The 24,541-nt window shown below is 32.2% G+C and overlaps 1 protein-coding gene across 5 annotated transcripts in view; it reads right to left on the bottom strand.

Annotated features, from left to right (window-relative positions):
• Xpac (DNA repair protein complementing XP-A cells homolog Xpac) overlaps window positions 1–21,563 on the bottom strand; it is a 34,181-nt gene extending 12,618 nt beyond the window's left edge. Inside the window, exons 1-2 of one of the 5 annotated variants that reach the window (XM_035369153.2) lie at window positions 21,350–21,563; window positions 3,650–3,770 (exon numbers count right to left, since the gene is read on the bottom strand). In XM_035369153.2, the coding sequence (XP_035225044.2) occupies window positions 3,650–3,770; window positions 21,350–21,368 (140 nt within the window). In that variant the 5' untranslated portion in view covers window positions 21,369–21,563. Of the gene's footprint in view, window positions 1–3,649; window positions 3,771–4,282; window positions 6,167–11,010; window positions 11,072–13,915; window positions 13,962–21,030; window positions 21,296–21,349 lie in introns of those variants that run through there. The other 4 variants (XM_085813461.1, XM_085813460.1, XM_085813458.1 and 1 more) reach the window with 4 other exon arrangements.
• Window positions 21,564–24,541: the final 2,978 nt, after the last annotated feature.

Raw genomic sequence — 24,541 nt, 5'->3', positions numbered from 1 at the left:
CCCTAACATGTAAGAAATCTCCGCTGAATTACAAAAATGACAAAATATTTACTATCCAGAAATTTCAGATAACAATTTTGTTCCCTACAGACATTACTAACAGTGATTTTCAAACATTTTCAATTTAACTAATGATATTCCCCCCCCCCCAAATGAAAATGCTCACATCAGAGGCAACTGTTTCAGTATATAAAAGCAGGATTTTAGTAAAACAATTATATGGAATATTAAAGGAATATTTTATGGAAAAATATATTATTTCCAGTTTTTTTCTAGTGAAAATTTTTTTTTGTGAAAATTAAATTAATTTTTAATCTTGCTTCTTGAATTGGAAGGTTTTCACAAAGGAACATATACCGGGTCAGTCCATAAGTTCATGCGCATTAAGAGTATGCATGGAATTCATTATGGTGCATTTACTAAAATAATACAATTTTGAACCTTTTGAAACTTGTCATCGTTTGATTAACATATTATTCAGTTCATCTACAACTTTCGTAAATATTGAACGCATTTTAGTACCCATAAAAGATGAATATAGATAATCAGTACAAACGTGCCGAGCTATATTTTTTATTTTCACGTGGTGAATCTGCCAGGTTTGCAGCGATAAAAATTAATAGTGTACATGTGTGTACTTACATTAAAAATTAATAGTGTACTTACACTATTAGTTTAAGGACTGTCCAGAAATGGTTTAAAAATTTTTAAGTTGGAAAAAGCAGCAATAATGATGAACACCATTCAGGACATTTTGAAATTTTAGAACCAAATCAAATGATTAATTCAGAAATTTATAGTGAACAACTTTGCTGTCTAAACTCAGAATTGATCAAAAACTGCTCACGATTGGTGAATATCAAGAAAGCGCTGTTTCATAATGATAACGCTAGACTGAATACGGTTCGAACAACGCTGCAAAAAAATTAGTGAATTTAATTAGGAGCTTTTGCCACATCCTGCTTACTCCCCAGATATTGCCCCAAGTGATTTTTACTTATTTCGTGCCTCACAAAATTTTTTACTAGGAAAAAAGTTAAATTCTAAACAGGATGTACACAATGAACTTTCAAGTTTTTTTTTGCATTAAAATCAGAGTCTTTCTATAGTAATGGCATAAAAAAGCTGCCTGTAAGATTGCGAGACATTGTAGATAATGGAGGAAAATATATAATTAATTAAAATGTTAAATTGTGTTTTTTACATTATTTAAAAATTTACCAAAAAATGCACACAAATTTATGGACTGACCCAATAGTTTCAACACAATTTTTTTCAAATTTTTAATCGCTATTAGAGATCTTCCATTCATTGCTTTCTTCACTTGAGTTATTTATGGATTTTTGAATGACCTACATTACTTATAGAGCTAACTAGCAGCAGTTTAAGGCATTAATTGAGCTGGAATCTGTATCTTTTATTTGTCATATTTCTAAGGCATCGAAACTCATTAAGAAGTCATGATATTTAGTTTTTGATTAGTCTGTTATAATAACTGGTGATTTTGATTTTAGAGTAAGCTATTATTTTCTACTGTGAACAAAAATTAAGGTAGTAGATGTTTAAAATACAGTACAAAGTCCGAAATTTAGACATCTAATATACGGACATTCTGATCATGAGCAATTAAAAAAAAAAAAAAAAAATCAAAAGCAGATTTTGCAAGAATTATTTTTGTTTGTAAGGTTTAATTACAAAAAACATACCTGAGCACACAGTGACATTCAGCCTCCACAGTCATGGACTTACAGGTGAACCTCATCCCCCCCCCCAACATCAGAAGCAATAAGATAAAAGTACCCAATTTTTCAATTCAGCAATTTTATGTGTTTTCAGGAAGACTTTTCATGTTTTTCTCATTTTTAATATTTCATAGGAAAATGGTTGCCCGAGCCTCAAAGAGGTTGGATTTTCCATCCTAATTTTAAGGGATAGTACCCTGGGGGATGGTGGCCTCAGGGTCTCCTACCCCTCTTCCTTAAGGGCAGTTTACACTTCTCCAAGTGAGACTCGAGAAAGCCCCTTGTCCGAGCATCTTGAATCGAGTAAACAGACCTGTACTCTGATAGATTGTTTACACCAATCAGAGAGGACTGTGACAACTTGCCTCCGTTTGTTTGCAAAATGGGTACCAACGTGCAGGTTGCTGTGCTTGAAGTTTTAGATGCAGTTTCCAATGAATTAAATTCTGTTCTAGGGTAAAAAAAAAAAAAATAAAATAAAATAAAAATAAAATAAAATAAAATAAAAAATAAACAAATAAAATAAAATAAAAAAATTACAGGAAGAAAAGGAAATGAAAACGTGGCTGGGTAGCTTGCCGTGATGAATTGGGAGCATTAAATCAACTTTTAAATGAACTTCAGAGTGAGGATATCCAAAGTTAGAAAAACTTCATTAGAATGGGTGAAGAGTAATTTGAAACTTTATTGGAAATAGTCACTCCACTTATTCCTCCCCCTCCCCCGAAAAAAAAAACGTTCTTTCGAGATGCTCTACCAGCAAAATTAAAATGCAGATAGCGCTTTGGTTTCTGCAGACGGGTGACTCCTACATTTCTCTGCAATATTTATTTCGAGTGCCTAAATGCACAGTTAGCATATTTATTCCAGAAGTGTTTAAGGCCATTTTCTGCACATGAGGTTGAGCGAAAATTATTAATCTTTTGCTTAAACTCTCAAATTTTAACATTTTAATAGCCACATACGCTTTCTGTCAGCGATTTTTATTTTAATACTTTTGACTGATCGTTTGTAAGTAAAATCTAATTTGTGGTTCAAATAAAAAGGAAAGTCTATAAACAAGATTTCAAAATTTTCGATTATATTTTATTAGATGTAATTGGCCTTGAGTAAAAACTTGTTTTTCGAAACTTATATCAACAAAATAAAATAAATGTTTGCCCTTTTACTTATTTTTTTAATTGAAGACTGTATTTTATTGGGTAGTTGTATAACATATAATTTGTTTGTTGATTAAAGAAAATTCAGAAATAAATATGTGAAAATAAATATGTTTTGAATCCTACACGCTAATTTAATTTTCTTCTATGTTTTTTCTACAATATCAGAAACCTAAATTCATTCTGTTCAGTAGTTATACCCACATTTTATTTAGGTATTAGTAAACAATAGTCGCAGTATTCAGGTAGTGAAGTATCCCATAATAATTCACAAGATGCATATGCATTAAAAAATGCCATAGTTAAGATTATCTCTATTTCGGCATTTTCAATATAACAAAAAAAAAAAAAAAAAAAAAAAAAATGGACACGACGTCTCTGTGAACACTGCTCGGAGTTACTGCCTGGATAGATTTTCAACTGGTTCAAAGTACAAACGGACTCGCTGACTCAACTTCCCTACGTTTCTATTCAGATGAAGTAAGCGTTTACATTGTCAAAGTAGTCATAGCGAGAAGCTTGCTGCAGGGCACTCGAACAGATGTATACTGGCCTTTAGTACATGAGAGTCTCACCATATATTTAGACTAAGTGCCTCCATGCCATGCAGACCCTATCCATTTATCCATAACATCGACTCATTTTTAACATTCAATCTTGCTCTTTTGATCATCAATTATTGACACATGCAAGCATTACATATAAAAAACTAAAAATAACAAAAATATAATTTCTAACATGACTTACTTTTCAGCATTAGCTATATTAGCAATTCGTGCTTTACGTAACTGTAAAGCTTTCTCACGATTATTTTTCATACGTTGAATCTGAGCAGGAGTCAAGGCTGTTGAGCTTTTAGGTTCTTCACCTAAGAAACACAAATGGTATACGTAATTAATACAAGATATGAATAATATCTCATTCTTTACCACCTAGTTCATATTTCAAACTATTGATTATCTTTACATGCAAATAAACACCAAATTCTCAGAAACTACTAAATAATATTAAAGTAATTTATTTATGTATCACAAATTGTATTAAAAGAAAACTACAAACTGGAAAATCAAACAAGAATGCATATGACAAAAAATTATAGCATGAATCACTCAACAGTGTTAATTCGACACAGGTCAATTGCAGTAAAAGGCTGACTATATAAATACTCATTGAAGAATTACTGCAAACAAATTATAATCTGTGTTGCTTATAGTATCAGTTAAAACTACCGGGTAGATATGTAATTTGACTTATTGCTTTTGAAAAATTTTAAATGTGATCGAGCACATTTAAAGTGTTACAGAAGCTACCACAAAATTCTAATTCATAAATTAATAAACTCAGAATTAAAATAAGAGTTAAAAAATAAAACAATAATACAATGAAGACTCTCATAGTGACCACCCCGTTTGAAGACCATATATAAAAGTGATTAGAATTTCTGAGAACAGCAATCATAGATCAAAATTATCTGGAATAAAAAATGGTCATTTTAAAAAGGAATTTACAGTATTCAGTACATTCGAATTTCACACAGTTAAAATAGTTAAATAATATAGATAAACTAGTTAAAATTTCACATTTAAATTAATAAATTCCAATGAATCATTTAAATGAAGATTGCTAAATTAAAATTGCAGATTCCCCAGGATATTGACTAAAATATAAAAAACATAAAATCACATTCTAGAGTTTAGCAATCATTAACTCTGTCTTGCACAGAAAGCATTGCCTGAAAACCACTACTATCTAAATTCAAATTATTGCTTCAAGTTACAAATATTGTTATTTATATTCAGATAAAAAAAATGTGAAGTGAATCTATTAAGTTTTAAATACTGTTTTCAGCACTTTTCTTATGCTGTCATGAATGTATTTGCTCTTCTATGAAACCAAAAATAATATTAAATGGCTTAATTTAAGAGTAAAGTCTATAGCTAGATTCAGATATAAATCTGTTTGTACCTTACTGTGTTATACATTTTGGTGGCTAACAAATTTGCATTTTTGGTTATGTAAACCATGAAGTCTCCTTTCAAAGCAATACATTCTACTTCTTAGATAAACTTTCAGTTATTTCTAACCAGAAATTGCAAAAAACATTTTATATACTTCTCTGTTATGCACTTAATTCATTATACATCATGCTTTATAAATAAAGTAATTATTTTAGAATCATTTAAAAAATTATGACTAATAATACCTGTACGTATCCAAATGATCAGAAGGTTGCTGTTGCATGTAACTTGATTTATGACACCTAAGATATTTTACTGTACATTTATTTACAAGTCTTATTTACAATCCTTATGCCACCTGGCATGTAAATGATACAGATATTCTGCCACCTGGCATGTAAATTGATACATCATACTAGTTTTTTGCCACCTGGCAGATACGATGCAATTATATCAATTAGCGGTAATACGCCTGACATACTGGCGTGTCCGCTCCCTTTAGGTTTTATAACCTAACTAACTCTTTTGCGAGGTGCACCCTCTGGGTACAAATCACCAAGAAGGCCAAAATAATAACAATAATGCAAGCCTGCAAAATGTGGATTACATAATTTTTTTTAAACTTTCATTAATTTATTAGTATGTATTTTTTCAGCTGTGAATCTACAAATGATGTTTCATCACCTCACGGTTTTCAATCCCACCTTTAAACTTCTTGGATGTCTTACTGAAATCTCTCATCCACCTCTTTCCTAATGGCATCCAGAGTTTGAGAATAATAATCCAAATGTGAATTTAAGAAGTGAACCTTTAAGCTCATGGAACACCCTAAATTTTTGTATTACTGGAACATGTTCCCAAAAACTGATTCAAAGTTTGGATCTTTCTTATTGTTCAAAAACAAGCTTTTTTCCTTGCAACTTCTATTTCTTTCTCAAAATTACAACTTTTGAGAAGTGTTTTTTAAATGTTAAGACCTAAAAAGACAGGCTCTTTTAATTTGGCAGTTGATAAAGCTGGAAATTTGTTATAGGTATGTTTATAACATCGACATACTTTTGATAAGCCTTTGAGAAATTGCTTCAACAAACCTAACTTGATATCCAGAGGTTGAAGAACTTTATGGCCAGTCTTTCTTTACCCAGTGACTTTTCTGCCTCTACTATCACACTCATATAGAAAAACGATGAAAACTTTGTGCATCATCCTTGCTATCCTATACTAGGAACATCGATATTATTTTGAGACTGTTGCACTTAATCCACTTATGATTGTCATATTTAATTTTATCAAGAATAACTTCTAGAACATCATAACACTCTTTTAAATGAACAGAATGCCCAATGAGTCTTGATGCATATACATTTCCAATTTCTATTAAAGAAGGACAACTTTGAGGCTTCTTTTGGACAAATCTACAAAGTCTCCAGTTGGTACTTTTGTCAATTAGATTGATTTAAAAGTCTACACACATCAGTGCAGAAGACAAAAGTTTCCTCCTTCTGAAAAATATGAAAGAAAATCATTTTCTTATTACCTGAACTGAGAAAATGAAATGGCAGCTTCGAGAAGTTCTTCTTTTTAAGCCTCAGAGAAAGCAATTCTGAATTTTCTTGGGTCAGATGCCGGTCTGCAACTAAATCATATACAGTAGGACTCCAGTTATCCGAATCAACTGGAACCAGACCTTATTCGGATAATCAAAAATTTGGATACTTGGATTTTTTACAAAGAAAGGTTCTATGTACACTTTAATTAATTACTGTATGTAGTGTATGTTGAGAATAGGAAAAAAAAAAAACGATTTTTAAAGAAAAAGAGGTTTTAATTAATTGAAATGAAAAGGCAACTTTTACGTACACGTTATATAGCGTACTGTACATGTTATATAGCATACTGTAACTGTTTCAGTACTTAAAAGTACTGAAAGTCATTGCTTGCTGAACATCTTGGTCAAAGTAAGCTCAGAGTTCGTATGGTCCTTAAGAGTCTAATTTTTTTTAAATCGATTTTCGGTCCTTAAAAGTCCTTAATTTTGGTCCAAAATCGGCAAAAGGTCCTTAATTTTAATCATCAGAAAAGTCTGTTTGTTTTTACAACTGCCATTTTGAGTGTGAATTATCATTTTGGAGGAATATATTTGGAGATTCACTGACATATATGGTTATCTTTTGAATGGGTTCATGGGTTATAATTTGTTCCTATTTCTAATATAAATGGAGTTTCTAAGCAAGAAGTGAAACATAAGTATTTCAGAATTCATTTTTACTAAGAAGAGCTCTTAAACAACTTTTTGCCTTTATTAAACGGTTCTGAATTTGGCGACTTAACAACATTTTGGAGATTTTAAGATCAGTTTCTATAGAAAGTTTTTAATTCCGATAATCTGGGAATTTTTTGACAATTGTTTTTAAAACATTGTAACATTGACAAATTTCATTAAAATAATAGTAATATATTGAAATTATATTTAAAATTAACATTAAAATAAAGCATTTTTATTTTTCGCTGCATATTATAAAGTTTCATTTTGGCAACTTATACAGTACAACATCTTTAATCCGGACGTCCATAATACGGAATGATCTCTAATCTGGACCTCAAAGCTACAAACTTTCTGCACATGCATAGCGTTTACGCATGCGCATAATAACTTTATGCATACACATATACACATATGCGTTTACACATGCGCATAATACATTTACGCATGTGCGTTTAATGTATAACGGACGGTATAAGCTAGGCTAAAATTATCTAATTATCTATTTCAGTTAATGTTACAGATTGCGTTGTTCCTTAATCTTCTATTTGGATCCAGCTTATTATTTTGCGCAGACTGTTAGAGCAATTTTATAAAAAGTAAGCTTGAACTTTCAATTATGTCAAAAAGAGTTTCCGATTCTGCAGCTGCCAAAGGATCTACAAAGCAAAAGCATGTTTCGATGTCCATCAAACAAAAAGTGTAATTGCTGCAAAAATGAATAAAGGCATGAAGAAAGTGACAGAGAGGTTAGTGAAAACGAAAAAATTTCAATTGACAAGTTAGTCGGTATTCTCAGCACAGCAATTACAGGACTTGAACAGCGAAACTTTGTAACTGAACAAGAAACTATGTCTGTTTATAGAATTAAAGAGAAAGTATTAGCACATAAAACGAAGCTACTTAAACAACTTATATTGAAAGAAATGTTTAATAAAGTAAACAAATAAATATTAAGCGTTTTTTTGTAAATTTTGATACCCTTTAGATCATAATTGCTCTTTATTTCATAAATTACGGCTTCATATTTTTAACTTTACAATTTCTGAATGCCATCTTACCAGATTTAAATTGATGATCTATAATCCAGAAAAACCCCTAATCCGGAATCGCCAAAGTTCCAACGAGTCCGGATTAAAGACTTTGTACTGTAATACAATATTTTGAGTCTGAAAAATAAACAAGGTATATTGCATAGAAAATGTATGTATAAAGCACAACTTATGAAACAGTTCTTAGCAAAAAGCAAAATTAGCTATGTAATTAATTGAAAATGTCTTCTTTTTAATTTTTTCATAGTAAGAGTTTTTCCCATGTAATCGTATCAGAATATGCATTAGTTTTCTCTATAAAATTATTTTTACACTATTTTCCTCCTTTTTTTTTCCAAAATATTTCTGGCTTTTTGCTGTTACAGAACTGGTAGCGATAATTTTTCTTTAGAATTTTAGTCATTGCAGCTTGGAAGGTTTAGAAGGATTTGTAGGAAAGATTTATAGACCCACGATTCTAGAAGATTCCAGAGATATGTCACAAAATAAAAAATGTCTCCATATTATTAACATGTAATGGATGTATTTTACAGAAAGTTTGTGATGAATTTCTTACTTTTTGGAGAACGTCTGGAAGAACAATGAAAACATAATATTTGAATGGTTTTACTTTTGATACTAGAATTTTTTTCTTAATATGTTTATCTTCTTTTTATTTTCTCTACTTTTCACTAGACACAAGTATGGAAAAGATCAAAAAGGCTTATAATCTTATCGCATGGGCAGGTGTTATAGAAGGGAATTTTTTTATTAATAAAAAAATTGAAAACTTAGGCTTTTAAAAGATTCATCTAACATGTCTTAATGCATCATACACTGAACTGGCACTAAGCTTTTTCCCTCCTGATGCAATCTCTGTGCAACTTTTCTGCTGCTTGGTGCCTTTCTAAATTCTGCTTCCATTGTCTGCTCTTAATTCTAAGAGTTTCGTCATTTCTAGATTTTGTTGCTTGGTGTGTCACTAAATTCTAAAAATTCTGCCACACCAGCTCTGTAACCGACCCTTACCATATACTATATTTCATATTTCTTCTGAATGTTCATATAACTGAAGTAATAAAATTAGCCGCTTTTTCTATACATTCTAAGTGCACTTTTTTTTTTTTTAAACTTTGTTTTGGAATAACAGAAATCCTAAATTAAATTCAAGTATGAAAAGGATACCTGTTGAAGAAAGAAACTGAATATACGAAGAAAATTATTCTTCAAAGATATGTACAGTTATAATGTAAATTATCCAGTTGTTTATGCCTGTTTTTATTTCCTCATATGATAGAGTTACTGAGCCAGCTTAAATTAAAATTAAATTGTATAATCTTTGACCACTAAAAGTTTGAATTTGACTGTTCTTGTTTAATAACGTCACCATGAGCTGTAATTGATTTTGTTAGCATCAGAACATGCCTTTATGTTCTAAGTTCTTTTTAAATAAGAGGTTAGATGTTAGTTAGAGACTTTTTTTATTTAAACCTTTCTGATATTATAGTTACTTTCAGACATAGCAATAGTTTGCTTTACGTCTATCGGGGGGGGGGGGTTGGAACTATTTAACTTTTACCAGATCAAGTAAACCCTCATAAGTATATTGTGGTGAAGTTGACAAGTTAGCAGATAAAGCATGCAGAAACTAGTCAGAACATTGGTTTGTGTATTGAGACAAATTTCTGATTGTTAGAAAAGATGCTTAAAGAGAAGGAAATCGATAAAAATTAGCCAAAATGTCTGGGAAGGCTTCAAATTAAAATGATGCATAAATATTTTGTTGAGTGTTGTTGTTACAAGACATAAATGTTTTGTAGCTTTTAATGTGTAATTATCCTAATATTGTGTAAGAATCAATGTCATAATTTACATACATATATTTTAAACTGTGAAATTTTATTAGATTTTTATTTTAATATGGCTTTTTTAACAAATATTGTTAAAAAAGAAATAAAATTTAATAGTAATCATGTAAATCCATAATGATGAAGGTTATCTAACTACCTAATTTAATTTTTTAGAATCATCTGCTTACCCTTAAAAATTACCTCTGCATATTAAAGTGAGTTATTGCCTTTCATTAATCCTCACCGTGGTCACAAAATAAAACACAGAAAATTCAAGAAAAATTATTCTTTGCATCTAGTGAGACTTGAAATAATACAAAATAACTTATCACCTCTGGTGCTTTAATGGCTTATTGGAACCTTAAAGTACAACTGGATTACAACCCCTGGAACTCTACACCAAGCTACAACACTAACTGCATCAAATAAAGCCCAACCTAACTTTCAAAACTTGCCAACTGTGCCTACAACAGGCCTTTCAGGTTTGTTCTAATCAGCAGGTCTCTCTCTAGACAAGCAGTAGCAGTGACAACATTCAGTCTTTTGTTATGAATCATGCTAATTATGATCTTTCTTCTCATTTTAACCTATGACGCTTGACATAAAATCTACCTGCTATTTACTAAACCTCTAGACTGAACAAGTATGTGACAAAATGAGACATAAATCAACATAAAGCTACCTGTTAGTAAAATGTAAATGTCACTTATCTTCTTTCAAATATGTCTAACTATTATATGTGTAAAATATTTAATGCTAATTGATAAATTGCATAAAGTTAATTGTATTCTCAAACTTTCATTGTTAATTAATTCATGTTTAATAATAATGTGTGATACTTAGGGATCTATTTTATTTTTATAATGGTATTACAAAAGTGAAGTTCAGGCATAGATAACATTTTTAATTGAATTTATTCAGTTCTCATTTCCTCATAGATCCTTAATTTTTTTCATTAATGGACCTTAAAAGTCCTTAATTTTTGTGTGGAGAAATGTGTACAAACCCTGTAAGCTGTTTGACTGTGTTCCGTTTTCGGGCAGCCATGTCATGCATCTGCTGGACAATGAGAAGGTGCATATGGTCACATTCGGGCTAATGCTCCATCCACTTTGATGCAGTTTCACAGCCAGCAAACACTTTGCTACCTAGTGGTTTCATGTCTGCTTCAACTTTAACATCAAGTTCATCTTGTTCCTAACACTTTCAATAAAAGTTCATCATCATTTAGAATTTGAAACCTAGGGTCTGATGAATCACACATCATCATTTGCTCCTTAATGTCTGAAATCGTTGAGCATCCAGTGCCATACATATCAGCCAACTGTTTACCTGTGACTCCTTTATCTGTCTGCTCTATAAATTTTTAGTTTATCTGTTTAACACAACACGTTTTCTTTTAAAAGCTTTGGTGAATGATGAAATGCCCTGACAAACAAAACAATGCACCGATGTGAAAGAGTACCGTATTCTGAAAGTAGAGTATTTTGAAAGTGATCCGGATAGTTGGAATTAGGATAATTGGAGTTGTACTGTAGTTCAGATTGTAAAAAATGCTGTGCTTTACAGGTTATTGCCACATTCGTGCTCCATGACTTCATTGGAATCACTTGTACAACCATTTATTTCAGGTAAATTTTCTGGAAGAATTCTCATTGGTACATCTGGACCATGAGGAACTGAGTTTAAAGTGGACGGCATATTTAGATAAATGATTCTTTTTAATTCTTCATATTGAAAAGGTGAAAACCAGTCAAACAAAAGTAACCATCACTGCTGTAGTTTCATGGCTCCTCCCACACCATTAAAACTCAAAATATGAACACTTTATGTTCACCCTTTCACCACCATCTAGGTTCTTCAACATTTGTGTAGCAAACATAGTAGGGTAACCAAGTTTCATTTTTATCTCCTATTTTCACTCCAAAATATGCGAGGTACATTTGTCGAATAAAACTTATTATATTTCCTTTTTTTCCAATCCACCACTAATTCACCATAAATGAAACAAAAAAAAGTCTGCAGAGATTTTCCAACCCGAAGCCACTTAGAAAATGGAAAATTTGCTTTATGACATAAAAATAAAATTTCCATTAACAAAAATGAGTTAAATCACGGAAAGAAAACTCGATTTATGCACGAAAATAGCTAATGCTTGAAACAGCACTAAAAGCAGCATGGTGCATGAGGGACACTGATGTTGCCAATAAACATATTAAGACTTGTCACAACCAATCAGACCTTAGTTATCCCTACTTTTGGTCCAAGCTGTCGACCATGCATGCACTCAGCTATGGAAAGCCAACTCTCCATCTCTTAATGTTTAACTGAACATTTTTTTTAGATTTCATTAAAACATTTATAGGGGGAGAGGGAGGGCTTCAAAAGTCCAATGTACAAAAGAATAAATTATAAGGAAAAAAAAAGGTTTATGTCTATTTTAGAATCACAGTTTTGCAATTTTTCAGCTTTTTAATAATTTTAAAATTTGCAAGAAATTTTGATGTGATGGTAAAGAATGAAAGTAATTTTTGTATTCAGTGCTAAAAAATATATTATAATCAATTATAAAAACACATTTAAAAACCTAGTTGTCACAGGCTTGGGTAATTTAAGCAATCTGGTTTTAAATGCGTAATGTGAAATATTTAAAAAAGTACATGAAAGAGACTTAGTTTCTGAAATTCTTAAATTAAATTAAGTAGTAGTACAGAAAATCTAGAAGCTCAAAATTCAGAATGCCAAATAATCCCAAATTTTCAAAATCTCATAAATTTTTCATATTGAATGGGATTGTAAATGAGCTATTTTTTTAATAATTACCAAATCCTAAACACTAGATAAAGTAATTAACAAAACACAACAGGTACAACAAACAGTGCTAAAGATGACAGCATTCTATTGAAAAGAAATTCTGCAGAATTTTTTGGCTCCTTATAAAGAGGGACCTGTACGCCTGTACCTGCTCACTCTCAAAATCGATAGTCTTGGCTAAAATCTATACCAAACACAAAGTTGCTGCTTTGCCTAATTGTATGTTTTACTTTGGCATATTTCTCTTTTTTCTTGCTGTAAATAAGTTGAAGGTGACACACAAAGGTGATTATAATCTCTGAAACTTCTAAACAAACAGATGAAACAGTGAAGGCATTTCATGTCTATAAACAAACAAAAACTCTTAGACAGGCTTTAAAAGCTTTGAATGAAAACTTTTTTCACTAATATTGATGTATTTTGCACATAGCAGCTACACTGCTGAATAATATCTTGCGAATATAACCATCATGGAAATGCAGAGTGATGCTATGGCCATCACTAAAGCAGCATCTTTTGCATTACAAAAGAAGCCATTGTCCTAATATTAGTTAATACTGCATGTGATCAATTTCCTCCACACAAGTCTATTGTTGTAGATAATAATGATGAATTCTGAAACAATTCAGACAAACCTTTTGTGAGGTTAGGGAAACACAACTACCATAAAGGTCTTTTTAATAAAGCTTTTTATATATTTAATTAAAAACAGGTACTTACAGGTTATATTGATACGGAAAAATGAAAAATGTGCAATGCCCTCAATTGCCTCGAGCATGCTTCCAGTTACATCAAGAAGGCATGCAGAAGGCAGGGAGAAGTACCTTAAATACTCCACCTTTTTAAAGGGTGACTAGGGATTAGGGGACTGAATTGTCAAATCCTGGAAATGATGAATTATCATCCACCATCTTTCAGTTTGGGAACCACTTATAAAGTCTTTTAGAATTTTTTGTCAGGAAACTGAAGAAATCAGCAATGCCCTTGCCGGGATTCAAACTCTGAACCTCCCGAATATGCGAAGGCATGGGGAAAGGAGGGAGAAAATACCTTATATATTCCTCTTTTTAAAGGCCAATAGGGATTAGGGAACTTACCACTCAAATCCTGGTGGTGATGAACCATCATTCACCACCTTTTACTTCAAGTGCCATTTGTAGAGAGTCATTAGGTTATATCAATGTAGGAGACATGAAAAATGTGCAATGCCCCCACCACGATTTGAACTCTGGACCTCCCAAATACACTACGAAGGCATGTAGAAGGGAGGAAGAATATACCTCATAAATTTTTACATGGAACTGATAAGCTGCACAAAAGATGGGAGAAAGTCATACATAATAGGAATATATACATAATACATTAATATAATTTTATTATTTAAATGAAAGCAAAATAAATATCTGATTAAAAAAAAAAGAAAGTTATTTATGTCTTAACACACATATATAATAAATGAATCTTACTATTTTTAAGTCATCATTCTTTTTCTTCAATAAAAAATCTCTATATTGCATTAAGTTGGTTATACTAATACACAACAACCAAAGATTTTATCATAAAGATTTGATTTGTAAGTTTAATAATGAGATTTGCTATTTAACAATAATGATGATCAGATTAAAAGAACCCCTAACCTAAAACTTCAGGCACTAATGGGAAAACATCAATATATTTTCCCATTAGCATCAACTCACAAAGACTTTCAGGCCAAACAGCAAAACTACTCCAAATGTGTTTGCTAACTGAAAGAAATAGTTCTGAAATCACGTGGTGAGGATTTTCAGCATGAAATATTCAAGCATTCAGCATGAAATATTCAGCATGAATAGCTACCAGGTAAATGTGAATATGAGCACACACGAATATCATATTTTAGAAGTGATGCAAGAAGAAATGCATATACATAGATCAGTAGCTATAAATATTTATTTCCTGCTAGTGCAGAAATGTGCCAAATCAACATTTTCGTGAAGACCACTGCAAAGAGAAGTACCAAAATTTCTATTGGGAAGGATTTTGTTCTGATGGCAGTAGATGGTTAGAGTAGATTGAAGTGTGCCCCTTGTATTATCGCTAAGTTGTTGTTTCATTTATTGCCAAGTTGTTGTTTTATTTATGGTAACCTGAGTAGTTGAATATTATAGAAACCCTATTATGACGGTAATTGAACACGTGTTGCCGTAAATTTTAAATGACGGGAAAAAGATTTGTAAGGGCTTGTGGTGTGTGTGGTGTAAATGAAGATTTACTTAGTAGCCATTATAAGTGTACTGTTTGTAGGAAGAAAATGTGTATGGTTGAATATCGGAGGATACAGCCCTACGGAGGGTATTTTTTACTCTTATTTTTGTGAATTTATATGGCAACGCCGATATACGGATTCTAGATCAAATAATTTTAGGAAGTTTTTGGATGCTGTTAAGGAATTTTATGTGTCACAGTTTGAAGGAATCAGAAATTTCTAAATAAGGCAAGTGGATATTTGCTTTGTGTAGTTCTTAGATGCATAAGATGAATTCCCTTTTTTATGTTATTTTATTGTTTGATTTAAAATGTAGTTTATTGAGATTATGTATTTTTGTTTGGCCCTATTGTAGAATTGGCTGCTCCTTTGACTTAAGTGAAAATACACTGCTGGCCACCCAAATTGCAACACCAAGAAAAAGAGATATCACAACAAAATTTATTTAGTAGATAACATGTTGACCAAGTATCAAATGATTAAATTTATAGACTTCTGTGAAGTGTGGTTCCTTCCAGAATCAGTAGCCAGAGTAGCCGCCATTGTTGGAGATCACCGCTGCCACACGCCTCGGCATTCAAAGAGGCTTTGGATGTGTTCTTGGGGTACAGCAGACCAAGCAGCTTCCACATGTAGTCAAAGTTGATCTGGTGTGGCAGCTTGGGATGTAATCTGGGTCAATCATTCAGCAACCATGGACCACATGTTTTCTATCGGCAAAAGATCCGGAAAGCGAGCCGGCCAGGAAAGCAATTCAATCTGGCGATTGATGAAGAACCCTTGGACAATGTGTGCCACGTGTGGTCGCACATTATCCTGTTGAAATATGGCTGTGGGCAAGCTGTGAAGGTAAGGATGGACAACTGGCTCCAACACCTCAGAGATATAATGCTGGCTGTTTAAAGTAACAGCAATGCGTATTAGAGGAGTGTGAAAGTGATATCCAATACCGCTCCATACCATAATACCCGGTGTAGGACCAGTGTGGCAGTGCATAACGCAGCTGTTTGGCATCCTCTCTCCACGGTGTCTTCAGACTCGAATTTGACCATCATGGTGTTGCAGACAGAAGCGTGACTCACCAGTAAAGACAATTTCACTCCCTTCTACTGTCCACATCCTTCTTTCATTGCACCATTGGTGGCAGAGACGTCTGCGGTTCTGCATCAAGGGTAGATGAAGCAATGGACATCTTGCGGACAAACTACTCTGCCGTAAACAGTATTGAATGGTATGTGCAAACACTGGATGATGCGTTACAGACTGAATGTGCTGTGCTATGGTTTGTGATGTGACTGAGCAATCCATCACTGCCATGCTCACAATGTTCCTGTCATCACGTGAAGTGGTGTACTGAGTTGGATGCGATCGAACACGTCGGTCTGTCGTACCCTCCATCCAACGGTCACGTATCCGTATTACAGTTGGGTTTCGTCCAACACAACTACCAATTTCCCTGAAAGATAATCCACACTCTCGGTAGGCCACTGTACTTCCTCTGTCGAACTCGGATACCTGATCAAACGATGATCGCTGTTCACTACGAGGCATAATTGATCATTTTTTTGAAAAAAACCATGAGAAAAACACAATTGCCTAACTTGAAATTGTCAAAAACCCCCAAGCCTTAAATAGTGCTTTGAAGTGGTGCCACAGGTGCCGTCTGCGCTGAAATTCTAATCATTTGCATATGTCACCTCCGCCAATGTATGTTGTAAATTTCATGTTATTTGCATGCTTCCTTCAGGGTGTTGCATTTACGGTGGCCTGCAGTGTAGATCGCTGTATACATGGACAAAGTCAAAGGAGTGCGCGATACCAAGTTTGTGCAATTCTGTGATGTTTTTTGAAGTGAAAATAGGTTGATGAGTACACGGATAAAGTCAAAGAAGTACACAATGCCAAGTTTGTACAATTCTCTGATGTTTCTTTAAAAAATAGGTTGAAGTGTACATGGATACCGAGTTTGTGCAATTCTTTGACTTGTTATTTTGTCTTCGTGTAGCGGCGCACAAATTCAAAATAACAAGTCAAAGAACTGCACAAACTCTGTATCCATGTACTGCCAATTTTCACCAAGGGTCACCTGAAATATATTTTTACCCAGCAAACAACATGGCATGACAAAAGATCATTAAACAAGCACCATTCTTTCTTTTCAGAATTAATATCAATTTATTGTACCTTTATTTGTTATTTGCATTAAAGCATTTTTATCTTAATGAGTTCTTATCTAATTTTTCAAGATCATGAAGGAATGATAAATACATGCTCATCTTGCTGATTTGCACAAATTCTTTATTTAATAAAGAAAGTATTTTTAACTCTGAGCTGATTAAAGAAATATTGAGTAGTCTATATTTTGGGGTACCCCTTGGATTATTGCCAAGTTGTTATTTAACAGGACTTTTCTGTTTTGCCGGCGCAAATGATAAAGCCGTCAATAATGGTACAACTGATGCCAAATGGAATATCTTTGCTGGTAACCTTTTATGCTCCATTTTCAAAACAAGTCGCAGCCTTTTCTTATCAGACTGATTGTTTCTTTCAATACTGGCATACAATTACATAGAATGTTTACAAGACAGTTAAATTTTATGCCCTAATTTTATGCGCTTAGGAGGTACATGTTTATTTTGTGCTTTACAACGTAAAATGGATACATGTGATAAGATTAATCTGAAATTTCTGTATGATTTGGAATGAATGGGAAAAAAAAGCATTAATTGACTGGTGTGTAAATGAAGGTTTATTCAGTAATCATTATAAGTGTCCTGTTTGTATGAAGGAAATGAATATGGTTGAATGTAAAGATCATTTAGATGGCTTTGTCCAACACTAAGGAATCCAACAGAACAAAACTAAGAAGTATATTTTTTATTCTTATTTTTGTGAATTTATGTGGTGACAGCAGTCTACAGATTCTAGTTCAGATAATTTTAAGACAGTTTGTGGATGCTGTTAAGGAATTCTGTTTGCCACACACCAAAGACACAGAAATTTCTAAATAATGTAAGTAGATATTTCCCTTTTGTACTGCATATTTAGATAACATGTATTTTCATTCCTGTGTTATTTCCTTGTTTGATTTAAAATGCAGTTTATTGAGATTATATATTTTTTATCTTAATGTTTTAATGTATATATATGTTTTTGATGCCAATTTTACTGGGGAGGGCATTACATGTAAGCAGGAATAAGGCCAAAAAACCATCAATTTTCGTCAAGGGGTATCCTGAAATATATTTTTCCCAAAATATTTTAAAAACAGTTCTGGATTTATTGGACTTTTATCAGATTGTTCATAATCAAATAATAGTTTAGCTGAATTCTAATATTTTTAAATAAATTACAATACGAAAACAACATAACTATTGCAAAATATGCAAATAGAAAATAAAATAAAATAATAAATAAACCATTACAAAAGAAATAGCATGCCTACATAAAAGTGACAGTCTAGTAAAATTATAAAAATCAACTACAGGTAACAATCCAGTCTTTAAAAAAATAAATAATTCCAATATAATAAATTGTATCACATCTGATGCTTCATCTATACATCCAAACATCCATCAGAAAAATTAAGCACACGGTATTATTTTAATATTTCACTCATATCACTTGTGAAAATAAGCTTGCATCCTCCATATAAACTGATAATCTAAGCCTATATCACTTGTACATATTGTTTACTATTAATTAATTACCCATATCATCAAAGAAGTTACGTAAAAATGTTCTTATGTTCAGAAAATACAGTTGATAGTATACTTCTAAACTTTTAAAAGAAAATGCAATTTCAACCTCAGCAGTAAAAAACATTAGCTCCGGTAAGTTAAATTATGATTTGTTGATTACAGAGGCTCCCAAAGTGTTCGTACATTTATGATTTTCATTGAAATAGGGAAATGAATTTCATTGAAACTTTCTGAATGAAATTTTAATAATAAGATCTATAATCTATTCGTAACAAAGTTACATGAAATATTTTCTAAATATAGCGAAACTTTATTTTTAAGAAATTAATAATAAACAAATGACAAACATTTTATCTCACAAAAGTCATTGTACATTTCAAAAAAATCTTGACATATTAGTAAATATTTTCATTTTTCGTTGAATTAATATTAGTAAGATATCCCATAGCATCCACAACAGCTTTTAAACGTCTGGAAATAGATTTTACTATGTTTTTTTTTTTTTTTTTTTTGTAATTTATGTATCAATGTTCATCCATTCTTCCATCATGGCTGTTTTGAGTTCGCTTTTTGTTTTGATGTCACGTTTTCGTACTCTAACCTCCAGCTCTTTCCAAATGTGTTCTATGGGGTTTAAATCTGCCAACTAAGGTGGTGTTTTCAAAACCTGTGGACAATTATAGACTCTACAGGCGAACGTTGAGAGCCGTATACTTAGGATCCTTATCATGATTAAAAATAAAGTTGTTTCCAATACTGAAATTTTGGGCTGATAATTTTAAACTGTCTCTTAAAATATTTAAATAAAGAGAATGATTCATTATGCCATCAATAAATACCAAATTACCTAGTCCTGATGCTGTCATGCTCTCCCCATACAAGAACACCTCCACTGCCATGCTTAACTGTTCCAACTAAGTTCTTTCAATGAAGTTCCTCATTTTTTCTTCTCCATACAGTTATTCGACCATCGGAACCAAAAATGTTAAATTTGCTTTCATCAGCAAATAGGATATAATTCCAGTATGTTTCGGGTATATTTATCATTGATTTTGCGAATGAAAGCCTAAGCTTTCTGTTTTTCTCATTAACAAAATTTTTTTTACAAGCAGAACGCCCATCTCCAGCATAATCCAGATTCTCTGAGAACTCGTCGAACAGTTTAAGGTGAAATTGAAGTAGAAAACTTTGCATTAAATTCTGCAGTAACTTTTACAGCACTCAAACATGGGTTTTTCACAAATTTTCTAATAATAAATCTCTCATCACGTTTAGTTAACTTTCTCGGTCGATCTTTTCTTACCTTGTTTTCAATCCAATTTTCTTCTTTAAAGCATTTTATCACATACTGCATTGTAGAATGGGATAAATTAACGACTAATTTAGTGATATTTCGAATTGATTTACCACTACTATGGTGAAAAAATATCAATTTTTGAATGCTGTTTGTAATTTCTTTATGACTGCGACCCATTTTTCAATAATAAATAGAATATTATGAAGTAAACAATAAAAAATTAAAGCAAACGAGTTTTTGAATGCCGCCACAATACAAAAATTAAAAAAAGCGGCAAATGAAAATTCTAATTCTGATTTTATCCAAAAATATTTCAGTGTACAAAGACTTTTGTGAGATAAAATGTTTATCATTTTTTAATTATTAATTTCTTAAAAATAAAGTTTCGCTATATTTTAAAAATATTTCATGTAATTTTGTTACGAATAGAGCCTTTAGTGTAGAATCGGGTGCCCCTTCGATTGGCGAGATTTAAAAAAAAATTTTGGTGATGAAACCTCATTTCTGGTTACCACTATAGTTTTAACTTTGTTTTAGCTTCCCGATTTTATTTAAATGAAAATAAATTGATGTGTACATGGACATATTTAAGGCAGTGCGCAATGCCTAGTTTGTGCAATTCTAGGATGCTCTTTTAAGCAAAAACAGATCGATGTGTACATGGACACAGATCTTATGCAATTCTTCAACTTCTTATTTTGGTTTTGTGTAGCGGCCATCTTGAAATTGTGACTTCCTGGCGCCGATCTTGGCGTCAAGTAAGAATCGCCAATAAACAAGGGGCACCCAATTGTAAACTTTCACCCGAATAGATTATAGATATGATTATTAAAATCTCATTCAGAAAGTTTACTTTTAATTAATGGATACAGCCCTATTTCAATGAAAAACATAAGTGTACGAATACTTTTGGGAGCCACTGTATATCACATCTTGTTTAATTTTAAATATTAATAATTTATTACCTACCTTTCTAGATGGCGTTCAAACGACTTTTAATTTTTGAAATTAAGCCGTATGTACAAATAACAGACTAACGGTAAATTAAATTTTAAAAAAAATCAAGATCAAACACGAAAAACAAAACGATCAAGAAAAACTATCTAAAGTTCGTGTACAGACAGTTAAAAAGTCAGTTGTTAATTATTTTTTCCTAACTTAATTTCTATTAATACCACTTACATAAGTTACAAATTAAAACTGTCAAAAACAAAAACTAAGAGGTATTAATATGAAATGATCAATAAAGAAAAGTTAAATACTCTGAGAAAGGAAAAAGAAAACATACAATCAGTTTCGCCCGCCATCGCTTTTGTTATTGTTGATGATAGAAAAAAAAACACAAGAATAAATAAATAAATACTATACAAGTAAAATACTTTTTACAGGATATCTTAATAGGATATTTTAAAAAATTTGGAAAAAAAATTCAATAAAAATTCAATAAAAAATTTGGAAAAAAAATTCAATCTTGACAGTTCGCCTTTTGTTGCACCAAAATATTTTAATCTTCAGCCTCAGGGGAAAACAATTAGCCATGCTCCTAAAACATAGTGTATAGATAGGTAACAGAACAATGCAATGCAAAATAGGATACAATAACTATTATTAATAAAAATAAAGGTTAAAAAAGAGTTAAGCAGAATCTCGGAAAAAGGAAAGCAAAATTTTCGACAACTTTTCTCATCTTTTCTACCACATCTGAAGTGTTTGAAGGACTTAGCAGAAAGGTTGCGTTTCATACGAAATGCGTTGACGAATACTGAAAGAGAGAAATAAGGAGTTAGAAATGATTATTGGAACAGTGTGATGCAAGATAGAGTTTACCAATAGCCTAAGTAGCGCACTTACCTCTTTTGTTTTGCCATGTTTGTCTATGTTTTCTTTCCAGGTCTACCACTCGACAGCTTCTGTGCTTGACTGGCTTTCTATCCAGATTATTGCTTTAAGTTACCGTTAGGAGATATGCTGTTAAAAATTATGTACCATTACCTGATAATTATGTATATCCACAACATTTTAAGATATGTTCGTTAATGCATTCAGTTATAATTCACATATATTCGAAACTGTACTGTAATTTGTTCGATGAAAGGTAGGGTTAGTAATACTGTAGGGGCCCAGTTAGTGCATGAGAAATAATTATTTTTTATTTTATATATTTGTTCATATATTTAATTATTTTATAAAATTAACTTTAATATTTTGTTAATATTCATATTTATATTTAAATTTCTTTATGCTGAATGGCAACTAGTTCTAGTTCTGATTCATGATTGCTAGGTTTTGGTTTCAAAACGTTGCTCGTAGCGTCGCATTTCGATAGCTGGAAAATAAAATGCAATAACTTAGCTATTTGTTTATAATTCATGCTGTTACTAGTCATAAATTAATTTTAAACATTAGTAGCCAAGGCTACAATACCCATGTACCCTGGTGTCTGGCACCACTTTATATATATACCAATAGCCTAATTCAAGACGCGAACGACGTTAGCAATTCTTAGTAAATGCATTTAAAATGTCGCAAAAAACTGAAGAATAATGCATTTCTTCTAACTGAAAACTGCGCAACATATAATATAAATGTCTCTCTTAAGTACATTGAATTGCGGTTCTTACGCACGGGAAGTTCGCCAATCATCATTTGTTACTGTGGAATTCTAAAGGACGCAATTATCCTTAACTGGCGGTAAATTGCTCTACTTGGTTGGTTGACGGGATAATACGTAAGTACCAAAATTGCATGTTTACCAGTAATGACATAGTCTTAATTTAATCATACGATCAATGGAGTATTACAGTGATGAAAGAATGTTATTGCCGTGATATGAGTCCTTTATAATGTGAATGAGATGAAAATATGTCCGAAGTAGGAAAAATAATCTTCTTGATGCTCGGCATTTACTGATCATGTCTTGGAATCGCATCTTAGAAAAGACAACAAAGAAATGTTTTAAATATGAGAACTTTGTTATAAATGATTAAATAGGGAACACTGAAAAAGAAAAATCAATGTCTTCAACTAACATGAATTGTGAGGAATTTAGCTCTGGGTGGACACTAATGAAAAAATGAAGTCAGTGAATTTCCTACAAATATTTCAGCTTACTGTTACCTTCCGAGTGTTGAGATTAGGAGGCAGTATGAATCAAATTATTGAAAGGAACATTATGAACAGCTCAATAATGAACTTTTGAGCAACGCTTCCAGACATTTTACTAGCACTGGCTTTTACTCTAGTGAAAATGCGTACTTATTTTTATGTTTCTAGTTTCATTTTTGTTTAATTAGCTAAATTCCATAGCTATTTTGAAGGCTGTTACTTTTCCTGGGACCCGATTTGCAAAACGGAAAATTATGAAAGTCCCACCTCAATTTTTTTTCAATGTGGTAAATGTCCTTGAATTGAGGATATTCATAAAATTATATAGGGCAATCCAAAAGTTACGCATTGTGTTACGCACCGGGTATTGTGGAAATTAAAAAAATGGATTATAATGGCAAAATGCGTCAGTGTGGGACATCCCTATGCAAGTTATAAATCACATGAAATTTCAGGTGCAGTTTAGAAAATTTCGTATTTATTTTACACTAAGAAGATGGTTTTTAAAGCTAATGGCGGAGATCGGAGATCATCATTCGTTAAGTGGTGTTCGACCAGGGGCGTAGCTCAAGGGGGGCATCTGCCCCTGGGCGCAGAATCCGAGGGGCGCCAAACTGATGTTACGACATTTTATAATTAAATGTTTTCCATCCTTGGCAAGCAGTAGGGGGTGCGAAATCTTCAGTTGTCCCTGGGCGCTGAAAACAATAGCTACGACTCTGTGTTCGACCCGAAAGCCTTTACCACTACATGATTATCAATTCCTTAAGGACCTGTAAAAGTTCGTAAAATTCCATAAAATGGAAAAGTCCTGTGTGCTTGTGATAAAAGGGCAAAGTCTTCAGTAGTGAGAAAACGTTGATCAGGGTACACGCCATATATCGGCCACAGATAAGGTCTTCGTTGGATAAGCAATAATAGCAACTAATAATTTTGGCATATCTTTTCACAATGGCATATCTTTTACACATTATCGTAGATTTGACACAGTATCGTACAGTAAAAATGGAAAATAATGTATACAAGTTCCATAAATTTTTCTACTTTCGTCTGAGGCGAAAGCGGAAAATACGAAATTTTCTCAATGAATGAATTTTTATGAATGAGCATTTTCTGCGAGATGCAATCTTAATGGAAAGTTGTTGAAAGAGTTAAAGAGACCTTTCCGAATGTTCGTGAACTTAATCAGATCATAATTTTCTTCTTGTCTGTCTGATTTTGAGAAACTAGAATCGTTCGCCTTAAGAGATGAAGTGGTCCCTCATCTCTTCTCAGTTTAATGCAATAAGCGATGCCTACTCGATCTATGATGTAATTTATTATTCTTCCGCTTTTTCTTCCCCTGCCTTGGCGAAAGCACGACTTTATTGTTTAC

This window comes from Stegodyphus dumicola, chromosome 3 (assembly GCF_044657685.1).
Source record: "Stegodyphus dumicola isolate Sdum_Otavi_A_Nest chromosome 3, ASM4465768v1".
Taxonomy (NCBI): Eukaryota; Metazoa; Arthropoda; class Arachnida; order Araneae; family Eresidae; genus Stegodyphus; species Stegodyphus dumicola.
This window is presented reverse-complemented; position numbering and strand designations above follow the sequence as displayed.